This window comes from Mauremys mutica, chromosome 7 (genome assembly GCF_020497125.1).
Source record: "Mauremys mutica isolate MM-2020 ecotype Southern chromosome 7, ASM2049712v1, whole genome shotgun sequence".
NCBI lineage: Eukaryota > Metazoa > Chordata > Testudines > Geoemydidae > Mauremys > Mauremys mutica.
Window position 1 is genome coordinate 67,023,744 of NC_059078.1, and position 20,666 is coordinate 67,044,409.

Sequence of the window (20,666 nt, forward strand, 5' to 3'; positions counted from 1 at the left end):
TGAGCTAATGACATTTTCAGCCTCTTGCACATTCCTTTACCCAGCAACGTAAGGAGCCTTAGTGTAAATGAGAATCAGGCCCCAAATGTTTTGAGCTGTTCTTGTAGATTTATAGATTTTTGTGTGTGTAAATGTTTTAAGACTATAGTCCAGGATCTGAGCCTATGACTGAGCTGTGCTTGATGCAGATCAAGGGAGGACTCAAAGATCTCCCCTATGTCCTTGGACGAGCTGCCACCAGCACCATCCTTAGTGTAAATTGGAGTAGCCTCTGTGCTTAGTTTATGCCAGAGGATTCTTCTGGAAGTCAGAAATAGCCATGGTGCAAGAACTTGACTAATAGTGACTTTTCATTGACAAGAGCAACTGAGGGGATGGAAGGAAGAATCTGATGAAGCATATCTAAATGGTGTTCAGAATTATCTGCTTATCTCAGTGACAGAGGTTAAATTTGTGCTGTAATCCCAGTCAGTCTTGAAGGCAGCTCACATATTCAGATGACCATTAAGTAAAGTCATTAGCTGATGGTGTCTTTCAAATCTGGATCCAGTCTTGGTGCTGTTGCATTCCACTAATGGATATCATCCTATGTGCATCAAAATTATGATGCCAGAGAGGTGGATATTCAACAAAACTTAGCTATGAGCTGTGAAGAATCGATGAATAAAAACATTTAATGGAGGATAGGTCCATCAATGGTTATTAGCCAAGATGGTCAGGTATGCAACCCCATGCTCTGGATCCCTAAACCTCTGACTGTCAGAAGCTGGGACTGGACGACAGGGGATGGATCACTCAAACTGTCCCGGTCTGTTCTGTTCATTCCCTCTGAAGCCTCTGATACTGTTCACTCTTGGAAGATAGGATGGACTAGATAGACCATGAGTCTGACTCAATATGGCAGTTCTTATGTTCAAAGTAGCACATTTATTGAAGCCAGCAAACAGTAAATTTTTCTTTTTGTTAATCCATAGAGTAAATGTTTTCACTAGCTGTGGCTCCCTGCTGCTTATTCTTTACACAGACTGCATGGAATGCAAATGTAGAATATGCTGCAGAGATACTCACTATGGAGCAGTTTTGGCCAAAAGGTTTCTCATCAGTTTTAAAAAAAAACATATTCTGCTTTCAGTTGCACTGCTACAACTCCATTAATTTTCATGTAACTGAGAGCAGAATGGGGCTTTCACATTAAAAATATTTAAGGACTCAATCCTGCAAGATGCTGAGCATCTTGGCTTTGATACTGCAAAACATTTAAGCATGCACTTAACTTGAAGCAACATGAGTAGTCCCATGCACGTGCACAAGTGCTTTGCTGAATCGGGACCTTACAAGACTGAATGCAAACTATGGTTCTTCCCTGAAAGATAAGTATGTAAAAATGGCACTTTCCCACTTGACAAACCTAATCCCTAGGAAGGTTCAAAGTCATGTCTGCTTACTTGAATGACAAATGCCTTATACTGCTGTCAGCCCTGCACAGCCAACACAGCTCTGGGGCAGAGAAGTGAATTATTTTCTGGTTCAGGCATCATCAACACAATTGTTTAAACAACTTCCAATTATAGGACAATCTGCGCAACCCCATCATCTTTGAATTATGCCCTTACTTGCACTTATGCAGTAAGGTTGCACCGATGTGCGTATAGACATAATTTGTGGACAGTGGACAGGTGTAAGTGAGGGCAGCCTTTTGCTCACAGGATCTTTATCACTGGTGATGATGCATGGAACAAGAAAGAACTCAGCCAAACTTGTAGATCTCAGGTTGAGTTTACAGAGCAGAAAGTTATTGGGGAAAAACCCACATCTATTTACTGAAAACTGATATGGAGTCAAGAAGAAATAATAAATGAGGAAACCCCACAATACCATTTGTATAGAAACACTTTTCACAGTAGAAGAACATGTTAAGGTCAGCCCTGACTGATCTCTTATAAATATTTAAAATATTACAGCTGATCTCTGTCTCCCTCTGTTATAAAGCAATGTATAGTGATCCCTCTGTGTTATGAAGTAATGGACAGTAAGGTTGCCCCTCATGGCCTACTGAACACCCTGGAATGAATATTAATTTAAAATGTTCAGACCAAACTCTGGCTAACAATTTAGTCACTGGAATTGACTAGTTTATTGACTGTTTAAATGCCAATATTGCAGTTCCAAACAATGTCATGGTTATTATAGCAACCCCTGAGGAGCACGGGAAACAACCTTTTATGCCCCGATCGTTAGAATAAACCAGGGCTGTCACCATTATTGGTTACACTATGCAATAGCATAGGGAAAACGAAGACAGCGATCTCAAGAAAAGCTTTATAAACTGTGACAAAGTGAAGATTCACCAGGGAACTCATTTCATATATCATCAGTTTTGTGTTTGAGATCTGGAGTTAGTTACTTGTTACTCTTAGGTATGAGTACATGAACACAAACAGCACAAACTTTCACTGAATGTAACAGATTGTGATAGGCCTTCTAATTATTTTTAATTACTTGAGTCAGTTTGATGGCCCTCCCATTTTAACAAATGAAATGAATACACACTAGACCCACTACACTATGGGTAGAATAGCAGTACCATTTATTCAGGCTTGTTTGAGTGCTTTAACATTTTGAAAACCAAGCAATACATTTAAACAGGGGAAAATTCCCATTGACTAATAAGGAATAATGCATTAGCACCTTGTTTCAAAGAGATGAATGGTACATGGTGAATGGTCACCATAGGGCTGATCCTACAAAGATCTGAAGTACATGTATAATTTTAAGCTTCTGAGTAGTCCCATTAACCCATATGAAAATGTAGTCTCAGGATTTGGGGCCAATTTTCAGTGAAGTATGTAGGGTTATAGGCTAGTATACCCATCAGGGTTTGCCAGAATGATGGCTCAAAATCCATCCATATTGCATTTCTGAATTCAGACCAATGTTTTTTTAAATGATATAGATAACTATGTTAACTCATTAAACATCTCACATTCCTATTGTCTAAATGGGCTCTCTTTGGATGGAACTTTGTAAGACATTCTTTTACGGCACCCACCAATATGACCTTTTCAATGTCCTTTCCTGGACACCAATGAAACATCCCCGTGGAGTCATATTTTTTCACACTGGCATCCATGTTGTCAATCTGCTCATTGCCGGGAATTAACAAGGGGTCATGCCTAGGGAAAAAAAGACAAGTCACAGATAATGTAAGTGGAAAATATTATGAATTATGGATGGGAAAATATCCCAAGAGCTATATCCAAACAGGGATAAAAGTCAAAAATGAAATTTATTTACGTTTAAACAGATGTTTTCAACACACCTGTCTTAGGGGAAAAAAGCTAATAAAATAAGAAAAAATGTTTTTAAATGTTGGGTTGGGGCCTGGAAGATTTTCAATAAGCTTTTCAGTTGATTTTAAAATGGTTTGTCACATTCATGTTCACAAATATTCTTTCTTCCCGATCCCATCCCTCCAAAAAATAATATCAAAAGAGTTGCTATTAGCATCTGCAATGAAGTAGAAGGGATCGGAACAGAGCCCCATGCTGACTGACTGGCAGAAGTATGGAAAGCCAATTACTTGCTTTTACCACATACAACTTCTGACGTGATGCTCTTCACAGTAAAAGCTTTAACAGGCTGCACTTTAAATATTTTAGCAATTTGCCCAATCATATTTTGCTTTCCCAAACTGAAGCCCTTTAAAGATTCAGCAGTATGTCATTTTAGAGTAGACTGACTAACAAATGCCCACATCTGGAATACATGATTTTAATACTAAACAACAGTGTCCATTTTCTTTGACAACTGTATCTGTGGTAACCTTCTAAGTGTTTCTGCAGCAGGATTTTAAAACCCAGGGCTTCTCAAAGGAGCCACAAATAAGAGACATTTTAATTAACTGCCCTCCAACAAATATAATTGTGTATGCACTTGCATACTCAAACAAACACACACACACACACACTTAATTTATTTGCTGAAAAAACAATTATTGAGGGAAGAGGGTAAGTGAGCTATCAAGGACACTACAAGATGCTAAATAAGAGCAGTCTTCGTGATAGCATCATATGGCATCATTAGAATCAGTATAGCCTCTACAAGACACAGGGGGAACTGAACATAAAAACAAACAAGGGACAGAGTTTTGTCTAAGAAAGCCCACATGTTCCCCACGTTTTTGCACAGAACTTTCTGTCATGAAGCTCCAGGAATGAGTTTTCATTTCAGAGGAAGAAATTAGTAATATGAAAAAAGACACCTACTCAAAGGCCAGATATTCAAATGTAGTTGTCCAAGTTGTGCTCTTGAGAAAAAAAAAAGAAGTGCCTGCATATTTGTTGCACACAGAAAGCCTGCCCTGTAAGGCCAAAGAAATGAGCTAAATGTGCTCAGAAATATTGGTCCATGTACATGACTGCATGTTTTGTGCAGGACATGGATGCACACACATTATTATTATTTGGCAGCTTCTGCATAGAAGACCATATTTGAAAATTTAGCCCGGCTTTTAATTTCTTTGAACCAACAGATTATAGTAAGGCTCTGCCACTAGAATAGTCTATACAGGCAAAATTCTGACAGTGTATAAGCACAAGTTAACTCTCCCTGAATTGCATAACCAGCATAATATGATACTATGCTAAACATGCTCACAAATAGGTGCCTGAAGGTGGCTTCTAAAAAACTTACTCAGTTTGGCAGCGATCAGTCCTACGTAACAGGGATAACACATAATGCTTACAGCACCTGATTGTGCCCCCACTGAAGTCCATGGCAATATTCCTATTCATTTCGCAGGCACAGACCCACAGAGAGAGAGAGCAGGACTGGAGAATCTACTCATTTGGTTACCCATTTAAAACAAAGTACTTCCATGCTCTCTCCCAAGGAGGGAAGCAGTTCACCATGTGGCAAACACACGTGGAGTTGGTGAACTTCACCTGAAAAAACATTAATCACATGCATGGATTTGTACTGTCACTCAGCACCATAATATCTGAGGAGTGCCTTCCATATTAATCAGATTGGCAGCAGGGATGTCCCTACTGGTCTTCATGGAGACTGGCTCTGCCCCCTTTCAAGTTATAGAAAGGGTAGGGTCTCACTTTTGGGATAGGGGAGAGAGGAGGAATGTGGGGTTAGAAAGGGGTGGTTGATGCTGTGAGTGCCATTCTTCTTATGGTGTAAAAGCTGTATCAAGTAGGAATGTTGTGCAGAATTTCCTAAAGGTGGTCAGAATGTGGATTCATCTAATCTCTTCTGAAAGTTTGTACCACAGCATGATCCCCTCAATTGATAGTGCTTTGTCCCCAGCCATCTTGCGTCTCATTCCGGGCTTTGTAATCTGCACTTTGTCCAAGAGGAGCACAACAATCCTGAGATTTTGTAGATGGAAATACAAAATATATCAAAAGCCGCAGAACTTGTGTAATTGGTAAGAGGGTAGAGTGGGGTGAATACCAGCCCAGGAAACACCCTGCTTGGCAAAGATACCTGCCATTTGGTTCCACTGTGTCTTTTGCAAAGGCAAAGGATTGGGTCTTCAGAAGTACTTTTATGATTTCCAATGATAAGTCATCTCTATTGCAGATGGTTTAACAGTGTCCATAGTGGGAGAGACTTTATCATCGGGTAGGAAATCTCCCAAGCCTTCCTTCACAGTCATTGTGGAATTTTAACAAGTGATTCCCCATGAGCCCTTCCTAGCACATTGCTGACATAAAAGCAGAAGTCACTAATGTAATCTTTCCCCCACACTTAATATGGTTTCTTTCAAATAATTAGGTACATTAAGGATGTGATGTATACATTTCCCTTCATACTCATTAAGAAACAATAGTAAAATGGTTGCTAAAAATTACTTCATTTTATTTTCCAATTAATTTTTCTTCTCTGCTTTCAGGTCTGGGGCTACATAGCCCTCTTAAGCTTTTATTCAAAATTTGAAGGCCTTGATTCAGTAAAGCACTTAAGCAGGTGCCTTCAGTTCAGCGCTTACTTACATGCTTTGCTGAGCTAGGGCCTGGCCTCGTACAAGAGCATTCATATGAGTTCATGATAGAAACTTACAACTAGAGCTAAATGAATTACTCATAGTAAACAATTTACCTGAGGAACGTAGCCCCTTTTTCTGTTTGTGAATTATCTGCTAACAGACTTGGATTTTTATGGATTTATTTGTTATTGATAATTGTTTGATTAAAACCTTATGTAAATATATTTCAGCCAATAGGCTGTTGACTTAGAGTAGGCCTTTTGCTATTTGCGGTATGTAACTGGGCAATTAAGGCATGTGGTTGTGGTTTTGGTTTTGCTCTTTGTAAATGTGCAGGACTCACCCCTGCAGCACCTCCTGCTGGTCATCCATGGGAATTAGCTCACCAGCCCTCTGGAGTGCCCTCTGCAGGCCGATGTCCCGCTGCCGCTTGGCCCCCATATCTCTCCCAGGACCCTGTGCCCTTTGTCTTTGGGCGCTGCCCCCTGGCAATACCCCCCAGTCTCAGGGTCTCCCCACCCAGGGGAAACTCCAACCCTCTATCCCTGCCTTGCCTCAGTCATGGGCTACTGCCAGTCACCAACTAGCCCTCATTCCCAGGGCAGACTGCAGTATAAGCCACTCATCACTGGCAAGGAGGGTTGGGACCTGCTGCCTCTGTCCACCCATGGGCTGCCCCCTGAAACCTCCAGTACCCATTGGCCTTCTGCTAGGCCGCAGCCTGGGGATTTCCAGGCTGGAGCCTCCCCAGCTCCTCTGCCTTTCCCCAGACTTGCTCCACTCAGGCACTCTGCTCAGGTCCCTGCAGCCAGGTCAATCTCCCTCTACAGCTAGAGAGAGACTGCCTCTGCTGCTGGCTTCCCTGGCCTTTATAGGGCCAGTTAGGTCTGTTTGGGGAGAGGCTGTTTCCCCAACCAGCCCAGCTTTCCCTGCCACAGCCCTCTCCCAGGGCTGTTTTAAGCCCTTCAGGGCAGGAGTGGGTGACTACCCTGCTACAGTCTTTTATTGGGTATTATACCATTTTTTATTGTTTGTATTACTGTAGCACTTAGGGGGCCCTTGCCATGGTGAAGAACCCCTTACTTGTAATCAGATACAGCCCTCTCCCCAACTAAGGAGCTGCTTTTAATATTCAAATTACTCTAAAAGCCATGTGCATAGTGAGATTGTCTTGAAAACTAGTAATCCACAACAGGGGGAAGAATACCCATTGAGATGAATGGGTCAGTTCACAACTCTCAGAGTGATTGTGTCAGGTTGAATTAATCTTCATGGGGTGTTCCGATTCATTTGAGAACAACCCAGGGAGACGAATGAACCACTTAATTCCTTTGCAAATCTCTCATGATGTGGAGGGTTCTGCAGAACTCCTTCCCCTACCCTAGCCCCTGGAAATGGAGTATGGAGCCTCCCTCCCAGACTGAGGGACTGCAGGAGTCAGGAGAAAGGCAAAGCTAGTAGTTGAGTGGCAGTGAGGTGTTCCCAGGAAGCCTCCATGTGCCCCTCCATCGGTGCCACTTAACTACAATCACCTCCTCAAAAAACAAGGGAAATTCGCAACCCAAAAACTTGGTTACTACAGAGCTGAGGTTGACCACCAGTTCCTGCTTCCAGAACATCAAATGCAACTCTTAAAACCAGGATATGTAGAGTTAAAGTATATACCAGCATCATCCTGCAACCTTAATTCTCCTCTCTTTGAATGATACCCCAGCCCACCCATGACAGACACTGTAGCATTCTATCCTTCCAGAGGATATGGGAAAGTGCAGGGACACAGCATGTGGATACAATAGGAGAATCTGTCAGACTGTGTTCTATGGGAAAAATTGCATTTAGAGCATACTTCACCTGGCTATACCTGGCCTGTATTCAACCACTTCACCTACTATGTACAAATCAACCCAGAGCTGCTAGATATTACCACTCTATGGCCCTAAGGATTCTCTCAGGAACATCAGCTGCACTTCCTCTGCTCTCCAGTGCACTAGCATGATTGCTACCAGATTGCTACAAATCTCCACGTCAAGAACAGACCATCATGCTTGTCTATGTGCACAACTCATATAACTCAGCCCAGCCACAAGGGCTCCATGATTTCTGGGTGCACCTGCACCTCTCCTCATATGGTCATGTGAGCTGTGGTGACCAGCTCCAAGTAATCCTTTCACCAAGTCAATGCCACTATCCCTAACACAGGCAGTTGGAATACATGCAGACAAATGAAAGAATATAATTCTGTGGCCCACAACCTGTTATATAAAATGCCTCATTTTACTTAGTCATTCCTCATGTCTGCTGTATTTTAGGGCTGTCCTGGCTGAAACATACCTACAGTATATCCCCTGAAGATCTTGCCAGCTCCTGGGGGCAGAGTTAAGGTTGTGGGGTGGGCTGGTGTGCATCTTAACTTGCTGTTTTATGGTTTTCACAGGTTTAAGTATAAGTACATTCAATATTCTGGGAGGTACAAAGCAGTGCTGGCCAATCTTAACTCTGTGTTAATGAAGCTTTTGTGGAGTGTATAATTATGTAACTACAAATGCACTTATTTACACCACAATCAGGTACTTTGTTTCTCTAATTTAACCTTTTCAGCCTCTGATGATGAGAGACCCAATAGGGAAAAAAAGACAGATATAATAAATGGAGTGTAATTGTCTTAAAGTCTAATATTACCATTTATTAACAAATGGCTAACATATGCCAGCCGATACCATTGTACAACTCTCATGGCAATTGCATGTGAGAATAGAAATTGGCAGAAAGTAAAAGCTACCTTGGTAAACTCTAACAATGGCTTCTGATATACCTACTATTTGGAAATCTGTATCTAACTGTGTGTACTTCCATTTTCCATCTCTTATAATTTGTCTCTTCGTCTTAAATAAAGCATTACCAGAAGATTTCTATAGTAGTTCAAGAATTGTTTAGAACTAATGGCGAACTCTGCCCTTGGACATGAGCACATGCATTTAAGGACAGAATAGGGTTCCAACTATTTAGATATATGGACTAATTTTTCTTTGGACCATGACAACTTTATGAAATAGTGTATTAATTAAATACTACTACTATTACTTTGGACGTATACAACTCCTTTAAGCTGGGGATCTCAACCTGCTTTACAAATACTAATTAATTAAGGCATTTTACAGACAGACATACACAAGCTGAGATTTTCAAAGCTACCTGTGGGGTTTGAATACCCAATTCCCATTACAATCCACATTACAAAAACATTGCAATTGTTGTTCTTAGCTACTAAGTCACACATTGAGTGTTCTTGGGGACTTCCATCCTGTCACCCTTAAACCTGACTGTGCCAAGGTAAGCTTGGAGTCACAAAAGAAGATTAGTGCGGAGAACCTTGCATTAGTGTGGTGGCCATTGCGCTGCTCAAGTCTGTGAAGTCAGTAGCTTACAAAGGCACTAACAAATTCCCATTACATGTGGGGGAAATCATCTATCAATTTAAAAGGGTCTGTTTTAAACTTGATGTTCAAAGAATTTGGCCTTTTAGTGCCAGCAATGACCAAAGGGATTTGGTCAGTCCTGCATTGAGAATACAGGCACCTACAGTACATGTTAGAAAAGCAACCAAGTCAAGTTTCTCACATCTATAGTCTCCAGTTTATAAATAGCTTCTCTAGTTCTTATGGCAAAAATTATGTGCGCATGACTTAAAATGAAGAATAAACACAATCTTTTCAAGGTTTTGCGGAGCATATAATGCCACTTATCATCAATTAAACTTGGAAATGACACTAAATGCCATGCTACAGCAACAAACCAAAAAAGCCTGCCTTGAAGACAACAGCCTAGAGCAAAACCACAAATCCCTTTTCCAGCAAACCTGCTGCAAGGAAGCCAGCATTATATTTTAAAGAGTACTGCTTTCGTGGTAGACACTTATAACCACTCAATCATATTCAATTGGTGTTTTCAACTTTGGAATAAATGTGGAAATAGAATAAAAATAATTTAAAAAAAGAAAAAGAAGGGTGAAAATTGCTGTCTCTTTAATTAACATTAGTATTTCCTTGGATTTTCTTGCCTTCATGTCAAACCTTTTGCTATCTGTCATATGCTTCTTTATATCAGGGCCATAGATCTCATGGATCCATGCTGGATCTCCCACAGCAGCCAAGCAGAGGGAACAAGGGCAATATACAACCTATGGTGGCCATCACAGTGATGAGACTGAAGCTGTGCTATGTAAATCTTTGTCTATGGATGAAGCTCCTTTTTAGTCTCATCTAGAGAACAATCCTACCCATACTGAATCAATGGCAAAACTCTCCCAACAGCAGTAGATCTTTTAGCTTCACTAGGTATGCATAAGTCTGGAAATACACCTTTCCCTGGGTACTCGATGGCCTGTATTTTGGTAAGAAGACATGAATGGCAGTCCCCACTAGAGACTGAAAGGTTTGGAAACCACCTTGTGCCCTTTACCAGTGGTTTTCAGTTTTCATACATGAATGTACTTTTCTTTTTAAAGGGGGAAGGGAAGGGTTTGTGAAGATAAGATGCCAAGCAAAGATGCACTGCAAAATGTCTCTTGCCTTTCAAATACCTTTTACAATCACCCTAACAAATGGTGGCAATTAACATGCTGTTAGTGTTAGATGTATGCAGCCAGTGCAGGTGCTAATAATTGAAAAAGCATTTAGAGCTTTTACACCCGGGTTGAATATTTCATGATGTGCTGCATGTTTCACTATTTACTCAGTGGGCCTCTGTCACTTCAATCTTCCCTGACTGCTTTGACTGGTGCTATAAAGCTCTACCAAGATAGAGTGACGGCTTGTCACAGGCAAACTCCACTGACTACTGCAGCTCGCTGGGACTAGCTGTGAAGGTTGTCACGCTACTCTGGTGGAATTCAGCAAATGTTTTGTGACTAATACACCCAACATTTGTCGGCTACCATTAGCCATTCCCTATGACCCTCTGCAGTCAGTGTGGATGGCATTAAGTTGTAATGAGAATTTGTTGCCAATGTGTGTGTTACACTAATGACACTCTTTAGCTGACCTTTACTTTCACAAGTTAATCAGCAATGGAATTTCTACAGATTTAGTGCACAGCTGAAAGAAGCTTTATAGGGAAAAAATGGCACAGTAACAGAAAGAAAACCTACCGGAATATTTTCAATGAGTCTCTTTCTTTTCATACTCAAAATCATTGCCAATGGAGTCTATAGTCCCACTCTTCTTGGACTATCCTCCTGAAACTACTATGGCAAGAACTTAACTAATATAGCTGGTGGTACCCAATGTCTTGTGATCACCATTGGACAAGTAGTTGATCATGTAATATATGTTCTGGCTGAGGTTTACCTCTGAGAACTAGTACAAATTTCCTCCACCCCCATCTAAAATATTGCTAGTATCTCTGTTGCCTAATACCGCAATATTCTACTTTAAGAAGCCTTTCCAAAGGGTTAATTTATCATGACTACTAAGGAACCTGGTGTAAATGCAGAGTATCTTCTTTTAGGAATCTGCTGAGTAAACATATTTTCCAATTGGAACACCTTGGGTGTGTAAAGAGCTGCTCAAAGTATACTCCTCAAATTCCCACACAGAAGAGTTATGAAATGGTCACTTATTCTCATTCTTGCATATAAGCAAATCAAAGAAGAGGGTGTGGGGGCCAGAAAGTGTGTCCTTAGTTTTTAGCATTTTTCATTTAGATTCTATCAAGCTGCACACCTAGGATTTAAGAATTTAGGGGTGGGGGGAATTGGGGATGGTGGAAAGTACCTGACAAAAGCATCCTATGGAAAATAAACCAGCAGCTAAGAAGATGAGGTAGTCTTTTCCACCTAAATGAATTATACGTTTCACACCTCAACTTTTAGAGACTTATTTTTCTCTAAGTCATTGGTGAAAGAAAAAATTTCCTTCTGCTCACCTAGTTTAAAGAATTTACTCTTTTCCTTCCAACATTCTTTTGCCTTGACCTTAATGTAGTCAGGGTTAGCCTGTACATTATAAAAGAAGTTGCTTGTTTTCTCTGCTGGCAGACTCTCCTAATTCTTCCTGAAAGCCCTTCTCTAAACTCAGATAAATTTGTGCAAGATGTCACAAAACTCTGGGTAAAATCTGACACTTTCTTATTCCCACAGTTTGTAAACATCATTAGTGCAGGTTCCCCAATTGTAGCAAAAGTTGGAGGTCTAGAATAGACTGTTCCCTACCATTTAAACTACTGTCATTTAACTTTGCTAAGAGCAGGTCTAGACAACATGGAGGTTTTAATGTCATTGGACAGCCTAAAACCTACACTACAACTGTTGCTACCTTTTAATATAATGGATTCCTAAATGGTTGCATGGAGTTGGTTTATACTGTTAAACAACTGCTGAGTAGCACCTTAGAGATGGCTATGGTATGTATTCAGCCCGGCTAAGCCATGCTGCCGCTGCCATTACTCATGTTACTATGGCCACACTGCTATTTATACTTGCACTAGGTCGATGAGAGCTAGCACAGGTATGTGTATGTAAGCAGAGGAATCACACCCCTAGCTTGTTGTGTAGACATAGCGGGGGGGACGGACGCTGAGGAGCGGCGATGGGGATGTTGTACAGCCACTGCCCATACTATGCCTAGATTAACGTACGTCTTATCATTAAAATAGACTGTTGATGTTTTCCTATTTATTTTTATCAGATAAACAGGCCCACTAGGTTTTTGGAAGCCCGGCAGAAAAGTTGACTTTTTCCATGTCACTTTGCTGGACCTTGACAGTCTCTGAACAAGTTTACTGTTTGGCTGGGTATTTTTCTGGATCTTGGATCAAGAAAAATCCTCAAGGCTTATGAAATTCTCCTTGGTAACCAAGTGAAAACTCAGCTTCCTGATGCCTCTGATTCTTATATGATCAGGGACACTAATGATAATGACCCTTTGCTGAGTATGCTACTTGTCTAGAGGCCTGTGTCAAGAATACCACTCAGTTCAGAGTGGACAGGGACAAACTATTTGTTTGCTCTTCAGGCCCCTTGGGCCTTGTCACATGCCATTTGTTCTTACATTAATAGATAGCTTGACTCAGCTGGGTTGACATTTTCTGTTACTCAGTGCATTCCACTCATGCAGCAGCAGTTATCAAATCATTAAGTGAGGACTTGGACCCTGTCAACAGTTTAAGTGGCTTGTTGGTTTGGGTCCAGGACTTTTCAAAATTTTGACTGGTCACCCTTGAATCCAGGGGGGCTACTTTTCGACCAGCTTGGCTACCACATACAGTGGGTGAGACAGTCTGGTCACATTTAACATGTCATTCACCAGTGACATGCAACAAAAAAAAGAGACCCTGAGATGATGAGCAAGTGAATGTATGTCTCTTAATGATCTGTGGGCACCAAATGTTTCCACATTTCCTTCCTGCAAACGTCTCATGAAAAGGAAAACCCGATATGCCTTATGTGACTGTTACTCTGCTGTATATTGTTTCTTTCCTTTCCTTTCCTTTTCCTCCTCCTCACTCTCCCTTTTCATTTTGTGAGATGGCATCATAGGAAGTCTTACCATGTCTAGGATAAGTCTCTATAAGAAGCCTGCTCTCTTCCCTTTTAGAGTTTGTTCTTCTGGTGTTTTTGTTTTGTTTTGTTTTGTTTTGAACTGCCAATTTACAGCAGCTTAGGATCTGGCTCAATATGTGTTTTTCATTTTATTGTCTAAATCTTTACCCAGACTATTAGTGTATATGCCCAGTGTTATAATACAGGTATTCTGTTCTCGATTCGCCACCACAAACCTCCAGTTTTATATCAATGTGACTCCACTGACTTTCACTGGATGTGCACTAGCATAATATTGGCATAATATTCAGTTTCCTGAATCTCAGCATCTAAAACATTTCTAGTATCTACAGGACATTTGCAAATTTCATAATGATTTACTTCAGCTAGTAATTTAGTTTGCTTCTTGCATTGTAAAAATAGAGTTTTAGATTCTTTGTGTTCTGCATCATAATAGGTAATATCGATTTGTATAGTGCTGGGTGAACCTCAAAAACATCTGAGCTTAGGTTCGCTTCAAATTAAGAATTAGTTGAACTGCCTAAAGCTCTCTGCTCATGCACCTGCTGGCCGTGCTCACGACACATCCCTTCTTATCCTTTGTGCTCCAGTGGAAAGAGCTATCGTGGGTATTTTGCCCATGGCACACAGGGAAGCACAGTGGCCTCTTCCTTGCATGAGCTCCCACTGGTTTGCCCTCTGTACAGTAGAAACGCAGTATTGCTGTAGAATTTTGGACCCCATGTTACCTGTAAGGTTGAGCAGGAAGTGACTCTCTAGAGCTATGATTAAATTCTCAGATGGAATTTTGTGCATACTCTTCCCACTCCATATGCTCACTACTTCTAGCCGTTCATCCCCAGCACAGCAGGAATGAATCTTATGGACTAGTCTGTTAACTGAAAAAGAGCTGGCTTATGCAATGTAACTGGGTCATCTAAGTGTTCCTTCCCCATGGACTTAAAGGCATGACTTCCCTGCTGGGGGCCCTGACAGTTGGATGTAACCACTCATAGGACCACAGCCACAGTCTGGTTAAGGCACACTGGAGTCCTACAATGTCTGGGGTGTTAAGAGTCCAAAACAAAAAGAAAAACAGAATTAAAAATCTGGGTCGGCTGGGGATTCAGCAGTCGGAGCATTCCCTTCTGCTTCAGGGTGGTCTCCGTGTGGCTAGTCCCTTCTTGTCCATCTTCCTGGGCCTACTCCTCCTATTCACAAAATGGCTCGTTTAGGTAGCAAGCCGTCTTAAGCTCTTGGCTGGAACCAGGCTTCCCTCACTGAGGAAGCAGCACAACTCTGCTCTCCTTCCTGGTCTGTCCTAGGCTGGGTCTCCTCCTTTTAACTCACTTCTCCATGTGTGACACTGTCTGCAGGTTTAGCTGGGCAGGGGCCCACAGGCTCTCTTCAACCACCTTGTGGCCAGTGTGGGTCCTATCTGCCCTGTCAAAGTAGTTTTCATCAAAACTTAGGAGAAAATATTTTAAAAGTATCAGCTTTGGACATCACAGTGCTTTTACCTAGGATGAAACATTGTATACTTCTAATTGATATTAGCCAAGGACTTTGCGGGGGAAGGAGGGGCGGTCAAGAAATTTCAATTTCAATCACGAAAGTATTAAAAAAATAGGCAATGGAGCCTAACTTGCTGTGCATAGAGGAGGATCTGACCACTGCACAGCTTGCAAGGAAAACAGATATTTATTCCAATTCATTCCATTTTATGGGGTTTAAGAGCTCTGAGCTACAATTCAGTCTGCCACTATGTTCCTGACATATAAGGAGGAGAGGCTAGGGGTATGGGAAAGGGGTGAGGGTGGGGGGCGTAGGGTGGGTAAGTCAATTCAGCAGCAAGGCAGAGGAGAAAGAAAACAAAGTCTGGATTCAGAGGCTTGGCAAGTTCTCCACTCATTGCTCGACCCACGTTTAGCAATTCTGATGTGCTACTGAGCAGACAACTCGAGCTTGGGATGACTACTCTCCCTCAGTCCCTCTTCAGCAGGCAATGAAAGCAGGCTCCACTTTGAAAATTTCCCCCCATCATGCAAACTGACACAGGCATGCTTTTCAAAAACCCACAGCCAATCTGTTGATCATTACTTATTTACAAAGGCCTTCGGGCAGAAAGTCCTGTAAAAACCATACTTGATAGGGTATACACTAGCTTTTTCTGCTTGTGGAAAAAAAGTACCCCTAAGGCTACCTCAAACCATCACTTTCTATTGCACATAAAATGCACCGTGTAACACTAAAGTATTTAATATATATGGTATAATATATCTACAGGAAAGGCATTTGTGTAGAAGTATGTTACCCTGTATTTGGTAATTTGATGTTTTGCTGAAGGCTATGACTTGAAAAAGCCTGCACCTAGTACAGAGGACCTGTCATCTCAGTACCCAAGAGCCAGTAGAATAAAGAAGTACCCTTAAGCAGCAAAACTTTGACACAGCTTTGAAGCATATGAAAACAGTATAACTCCCCAGAATTATTATTACTCAAGATCAAAGAAATGAGGCATACTTTACATAGCAAACAGGGACAGTGCACTCAGCTACAAATGTTTCAGCTTTTTTTTTTTTTTTTTTTAAGTTTTACTTCCCCAAATGTAGGGGCTGAAGGGGGAAGCTCCCACATTTTTCAAACTTTAAACAGATAAAACTATTAGTGCCAGATAAGAAGATTACCCAAAGGTGAGTAAATTGAAAATGATGCTAACATGACAACTGGCATCATAAAAATGAGAAGCTTGGCAGTATGCTCATTTTATTCTTCCTCAGAAACTGTAAACAAGCATGTAAATCAGTGTCACATAGGCAAGGCTGAGCTACCAGGAAGGCAGAGAACTTTTAACGATACATTTAACAGAAATAGATGGTCAATGGGGGAAAAAAAAGACACAGCTGGGTGCATTTTCTTCAGTGAATCAATCTCACTTTTGGTTCTGCAGTCTAAACACAGATGAAGAAGACTTAAAGAAGTTATGCCCTTGAATATGCCCTAGATTGTAGGAACGATAAACAGAAAAAGGATGCTTATTGAATTGGCTAAGGAAATTCCCACTGCACTGATTGAAGTAGAGAGGGGAAAATCATCTGGCTATATCCATAGCTGTTAGAGGAACATGGCTGCTTCCAGTAAGCAGAGAAAGGTGCTAAGTGATGCATGCCTGATCCTGCACCCATTGACTACCACAGGAGAAGGGTAAGGCAGAGAGAGAAGTAGAATAAAAGTGCTATATTGCTTCAATATAGTACAATGTCCCAATTGCAATCCCAGTTCGAGAGAACCTTTGCTTAAAGGAAAATTGTCCTATGGAAAGAAATCACTTAAATATCTGAGGGTTCCCTTATTGTAAAATACTATATGTCCAACAACAGCAGGGACATTTCATTAACAACCAGAAGATGTTTTTATCATTCACTTTCAGAGTAGGTACTAGTCTTAAATAAAAATCCCTGTATTTCATAATTAATATTGCTTTTAGCCTGAGTAAAATTGCATTAGTTTTGAACTTTGCTTTGGCAAGTACATGGATTATTAGACTTTTTTTAATCAGTCAAAATCAATTAACAGAAATTTGATTTCAATCGACAGGATAAAAGGAAGGTAATATTCAGGTTCATTTTTGATTGTGATGATACATCTCACATATGGCCTTAAGTACAGAAAACAGTACTCAGAGGGATTCCAACAAAAAGAGAATTGCCTAAGGCAAACTAACCACATGAGTTCCTCTGATTGGTTAGTGCTATCATTAGTGCCACTGCTGTTTAAGAACTACACATGGACAGGACAGGGTGACAGCTAAGACTTTAAAGCCTATGTATTTTTCAAACAGCTTTTCAAACTGTTTTTCATGACAGAATTTTTTTCAGCTCTATCATTAACTGCTGACAAGCTGACAGAATAAATACTTCAGCCTTTCAGAAACCATCTAACAATCTTTTTCTTCACCCCCCACCCTTTTTGAGGAGGGGGAGGTGTAGAGGAAGGAAAGAAGATAAAGATATGAGTTTCTTGCAGTCTTACCTCATCAGTTTGGGCGAGGAGTTGGGTGAATTTCTCATGCCTCCATTTCGCTGCTTTTTTTTGGGTGACAGTGTCGACGGATGTTCATCTTCAACTGGAAATAGAGGCAACTCATGAGATTAAAGACCCCTCTAAGCGCTATACGAAATACAAGTGACATAGCAAAGAACACACACTCAACGTCCATTCACGCACTGATACTTCATTACTAAGTTTTTAGGCCCAACAGTTAAAAAAAAAATTAAATATGTTAGTCAAAGAGATTGGTTTGGAGGAGGAGGAGCTAGAGAAGGGAAGAAAACCAGGGTTTTGAACACAGAAGTTCAAATTGGTTTCATACTTTTAAAACAAAAAAAAGTGGGAGGGAACAGCATTTATGTTATTCTCTGAGTTATCAATTAATCTGTGCTACTGAAAAGTAGAATTAGTGCTCTGCTATATACACAGAAAGATAAAGTACTATTTGAAATACCAACATAATAGCTGCCAGCCTGCTTTTGCTAATGAACCAGATACAAATTGGTTCTTGCATCTCATATGCCAGACAACAGAATCTTCATGAAGAGATGTAAAATATTCAATGCCTTGATGTTTAATGTTTCAGTTAGTCAGGATTGTGAACATTGCCTGCAATTGTGCACAGATCTCCAGCACAACTCAGACCTCATCACTCCACCTTTCTCACAAAGGGGAGCTGTTATAACAGGAATGAGCAGAGTATGGTTGAATGGAAGTGGGGGATAGTACCTGTATAACAGAGGGTGTGTTATAACAAAGGATCTTTTAATGAGGACAGAGTGCATTTTAAATGAAAGATCATTTTCCAAATATAAAATCACTTGCGATTACTATAAAGTGTACATCAGTGGATTACCTATAACATAATACTATTCGCTTTAAACAAGCACAGTTTTCTAATAAGTTGTGTGTTAATATTAACCTTCATCATTACTGTTTAAAGGACAGCTACTGTACTTGATAATTAGCACACGTAAGTATTATGTTTGCTATCAAAGGGAATCATCTGTGAATGGTGGTTTCTCAAATTCAGACTAATGCTGTAATATCAAGAATGAAAAATAGTCTCATTTCCATCCTATAGTTAATTGAAAAACAGACTAGAAGACAATGTAACTGAGGCCTAAGTAGCTGTTACCTTAAAGATAAAAAGAAAGAGATTAGTAGTAGCAGCTACATTAAAGGAGCTTAATACACATTAGAAGTGCACAAGCAGCAGCTGGGGAAAAAAATCTATTTGCAATGAACTATATAGGAAGAAAAAAGCAGACCTGGACATATGTCACCTGCTCTAGATTTATCTGAGAATGAATTAAGCAATATCTTCCTGCTACAATCCTCTTCTGACACTATTTTCTTACAGCCCGCATTCTAGCTTGTCATGTCTGTCTGTTTTCCGGAGTATGTTATGGAACTTCATTTTGCCTTCATCAAGATTACAAGACTGGACACTGGAAAGGCAACATTGCTGTCTTCTTAAACGATCTGGCATTGCCTAACAAATCCTGGATTTTTTTTAAACGCCTCAAAGAGTGATGCAAAAGGAGTTGTAATTAGAACTGAGCTATGATCAACTTACAAAAAATAATTTAATGGACTAATTCAGTCTTTTTTTTCTGCTTAGAGAACATCCATAAAAATATGAAATTTCCTCAATATTTGACTATTTCATTTTTTGTTTTATAAAATCCATAGCATAATCGTGAAATTTGTTATATATTTGACATTCAAATTTCTAGCTGCGCTGCCTACTTGTGATTCGTTAGATAAATCACATAGTGCAATTACTGTTCTTTGACTGGCTGAGAGGGTATACATTTCCTCAACGAATACTCAAATGTGCACATTTAAAACCCACTTTCTGGGAGAGTTAGTTGCAATAAAACTTAATCACTTCACTATTCAGTTGTTTGTAAACTCCCCAAATTTTTTTTTAGCAGTATCTGCCCAGCTCTACTTATAATAAAGTGTGGTTCTTTATTTGTTCCATAACACTCTCTGGCAAGTCATTCTCTGGAAAATGGTGCAATCTTGTTTTAAACTTGTCTGTCAAAAACAGTTATTCACATGCTATTCTACACAGGCAATAATTTGCTTTTAATGCATACACAGGACTCCCTTGTTCTTTATTTGATATAAACAGTCAGTCCAAATCATATGGACTCACCACTTAAGAGATTAAAGGAAATAACCATGCACAATGTTGCTTGCAGAAATCACCTACAAATAATATGTTTCTCTCTGCCAGTAAATAAAAGCTCAAAGTTCATCTAAATTAATGTGCCCCCATGGGGCTAGAAAACGTTTATAAGAAATTCAGTAACATAGTACAAGTGGAGTATATTTTTATACCTTTTTCACTAGTATAAGGAAGCTCTGTACCCAGTAGGAGAATTTGTAAAGTCTTATTTTGATATAGACCAGCTGTAATGATATTATATACAGAAATATTTCTATTAACAGTGCAAAATGCTATTTAAAAAAAGCATTTTTCCAAGCCTTCAGGTGGTTAAAAAGAGTTATGCTTGCTGTTTCAAATGTAAAAGGTAAGTCCAATGAGGATCTTTCATCTTACATGGTCTAGCATTTGCTTTTTCCAACCTTACCAGCTGTTACTATCATACTGGCCAATTGTAAAACTAGGCCTTATTATTATTACCTTCCAGAATGGCAGTCTCCACAGCTGGATTTCCTGACAAAGTGTACAGTTTCTTTAAGTGTTGTACCTACAATAAACAAGCTCTTTTCTTCATTAAGTGCCCATCATCTTTATGCCGTATTACTGGCTGTGTTTACCTGCAATTTTCTAGGGTTACGTGGCTCACAAGTTAATACCTATTAGCAAAGCCCTCGGAGACACCTCATTTCTGTACTAAAGCCATGCCTTGCTCAAGCAAGGGAGCCATTTATTTTCATTGTGGCAATGAAAGATCACCTATTTTAAACACGTCACATTTAAATCAGGATTTTGTTTTTAAATGAAATCTGTATGCAAAGAGTTTATAGTGTATCTGCAGTTTGGAAATGCAGTTTTGTTCCCTAAACGTGTATGTGTGTGGATGGGAACTGGGGGAGGAGGAA

At 40.2% G+C, this 20,666-nt stretch overlaps 1 protein-coding gene across 11 annotated transcripts in view; it reads right to left on the minus strand.

Annotated features, from left to right (window-relative positions):
- The window catches only part of KCNMA1 (potassium calcium-activated channel subfamily M alpha 1), an 898,917-nt gene that overhangs the window by 71,218 nt on the left and 807,033 nt on the right, over positions 1–20,666 (minus strand). For all 11 annotated transcript variants that reach the window (XM_045022993.1, XM_045022996.1, XM_045022994.1 and 8 more), the window contains 2 exons: positions 17,568–17,661; positions 3,050–3,173 (listed from right to left, as the gene is read on the minus strand). In XM_045022993.1, the coding sequence (XP_044878928.1) occupies positions 3,050–3,173; positions 17,568–17,661 (218 nt within the window). The remainder of the gene's footprint in view (positions 1–3,049; positions 3,174–17,567; positions 17,662–20,666) is intronic.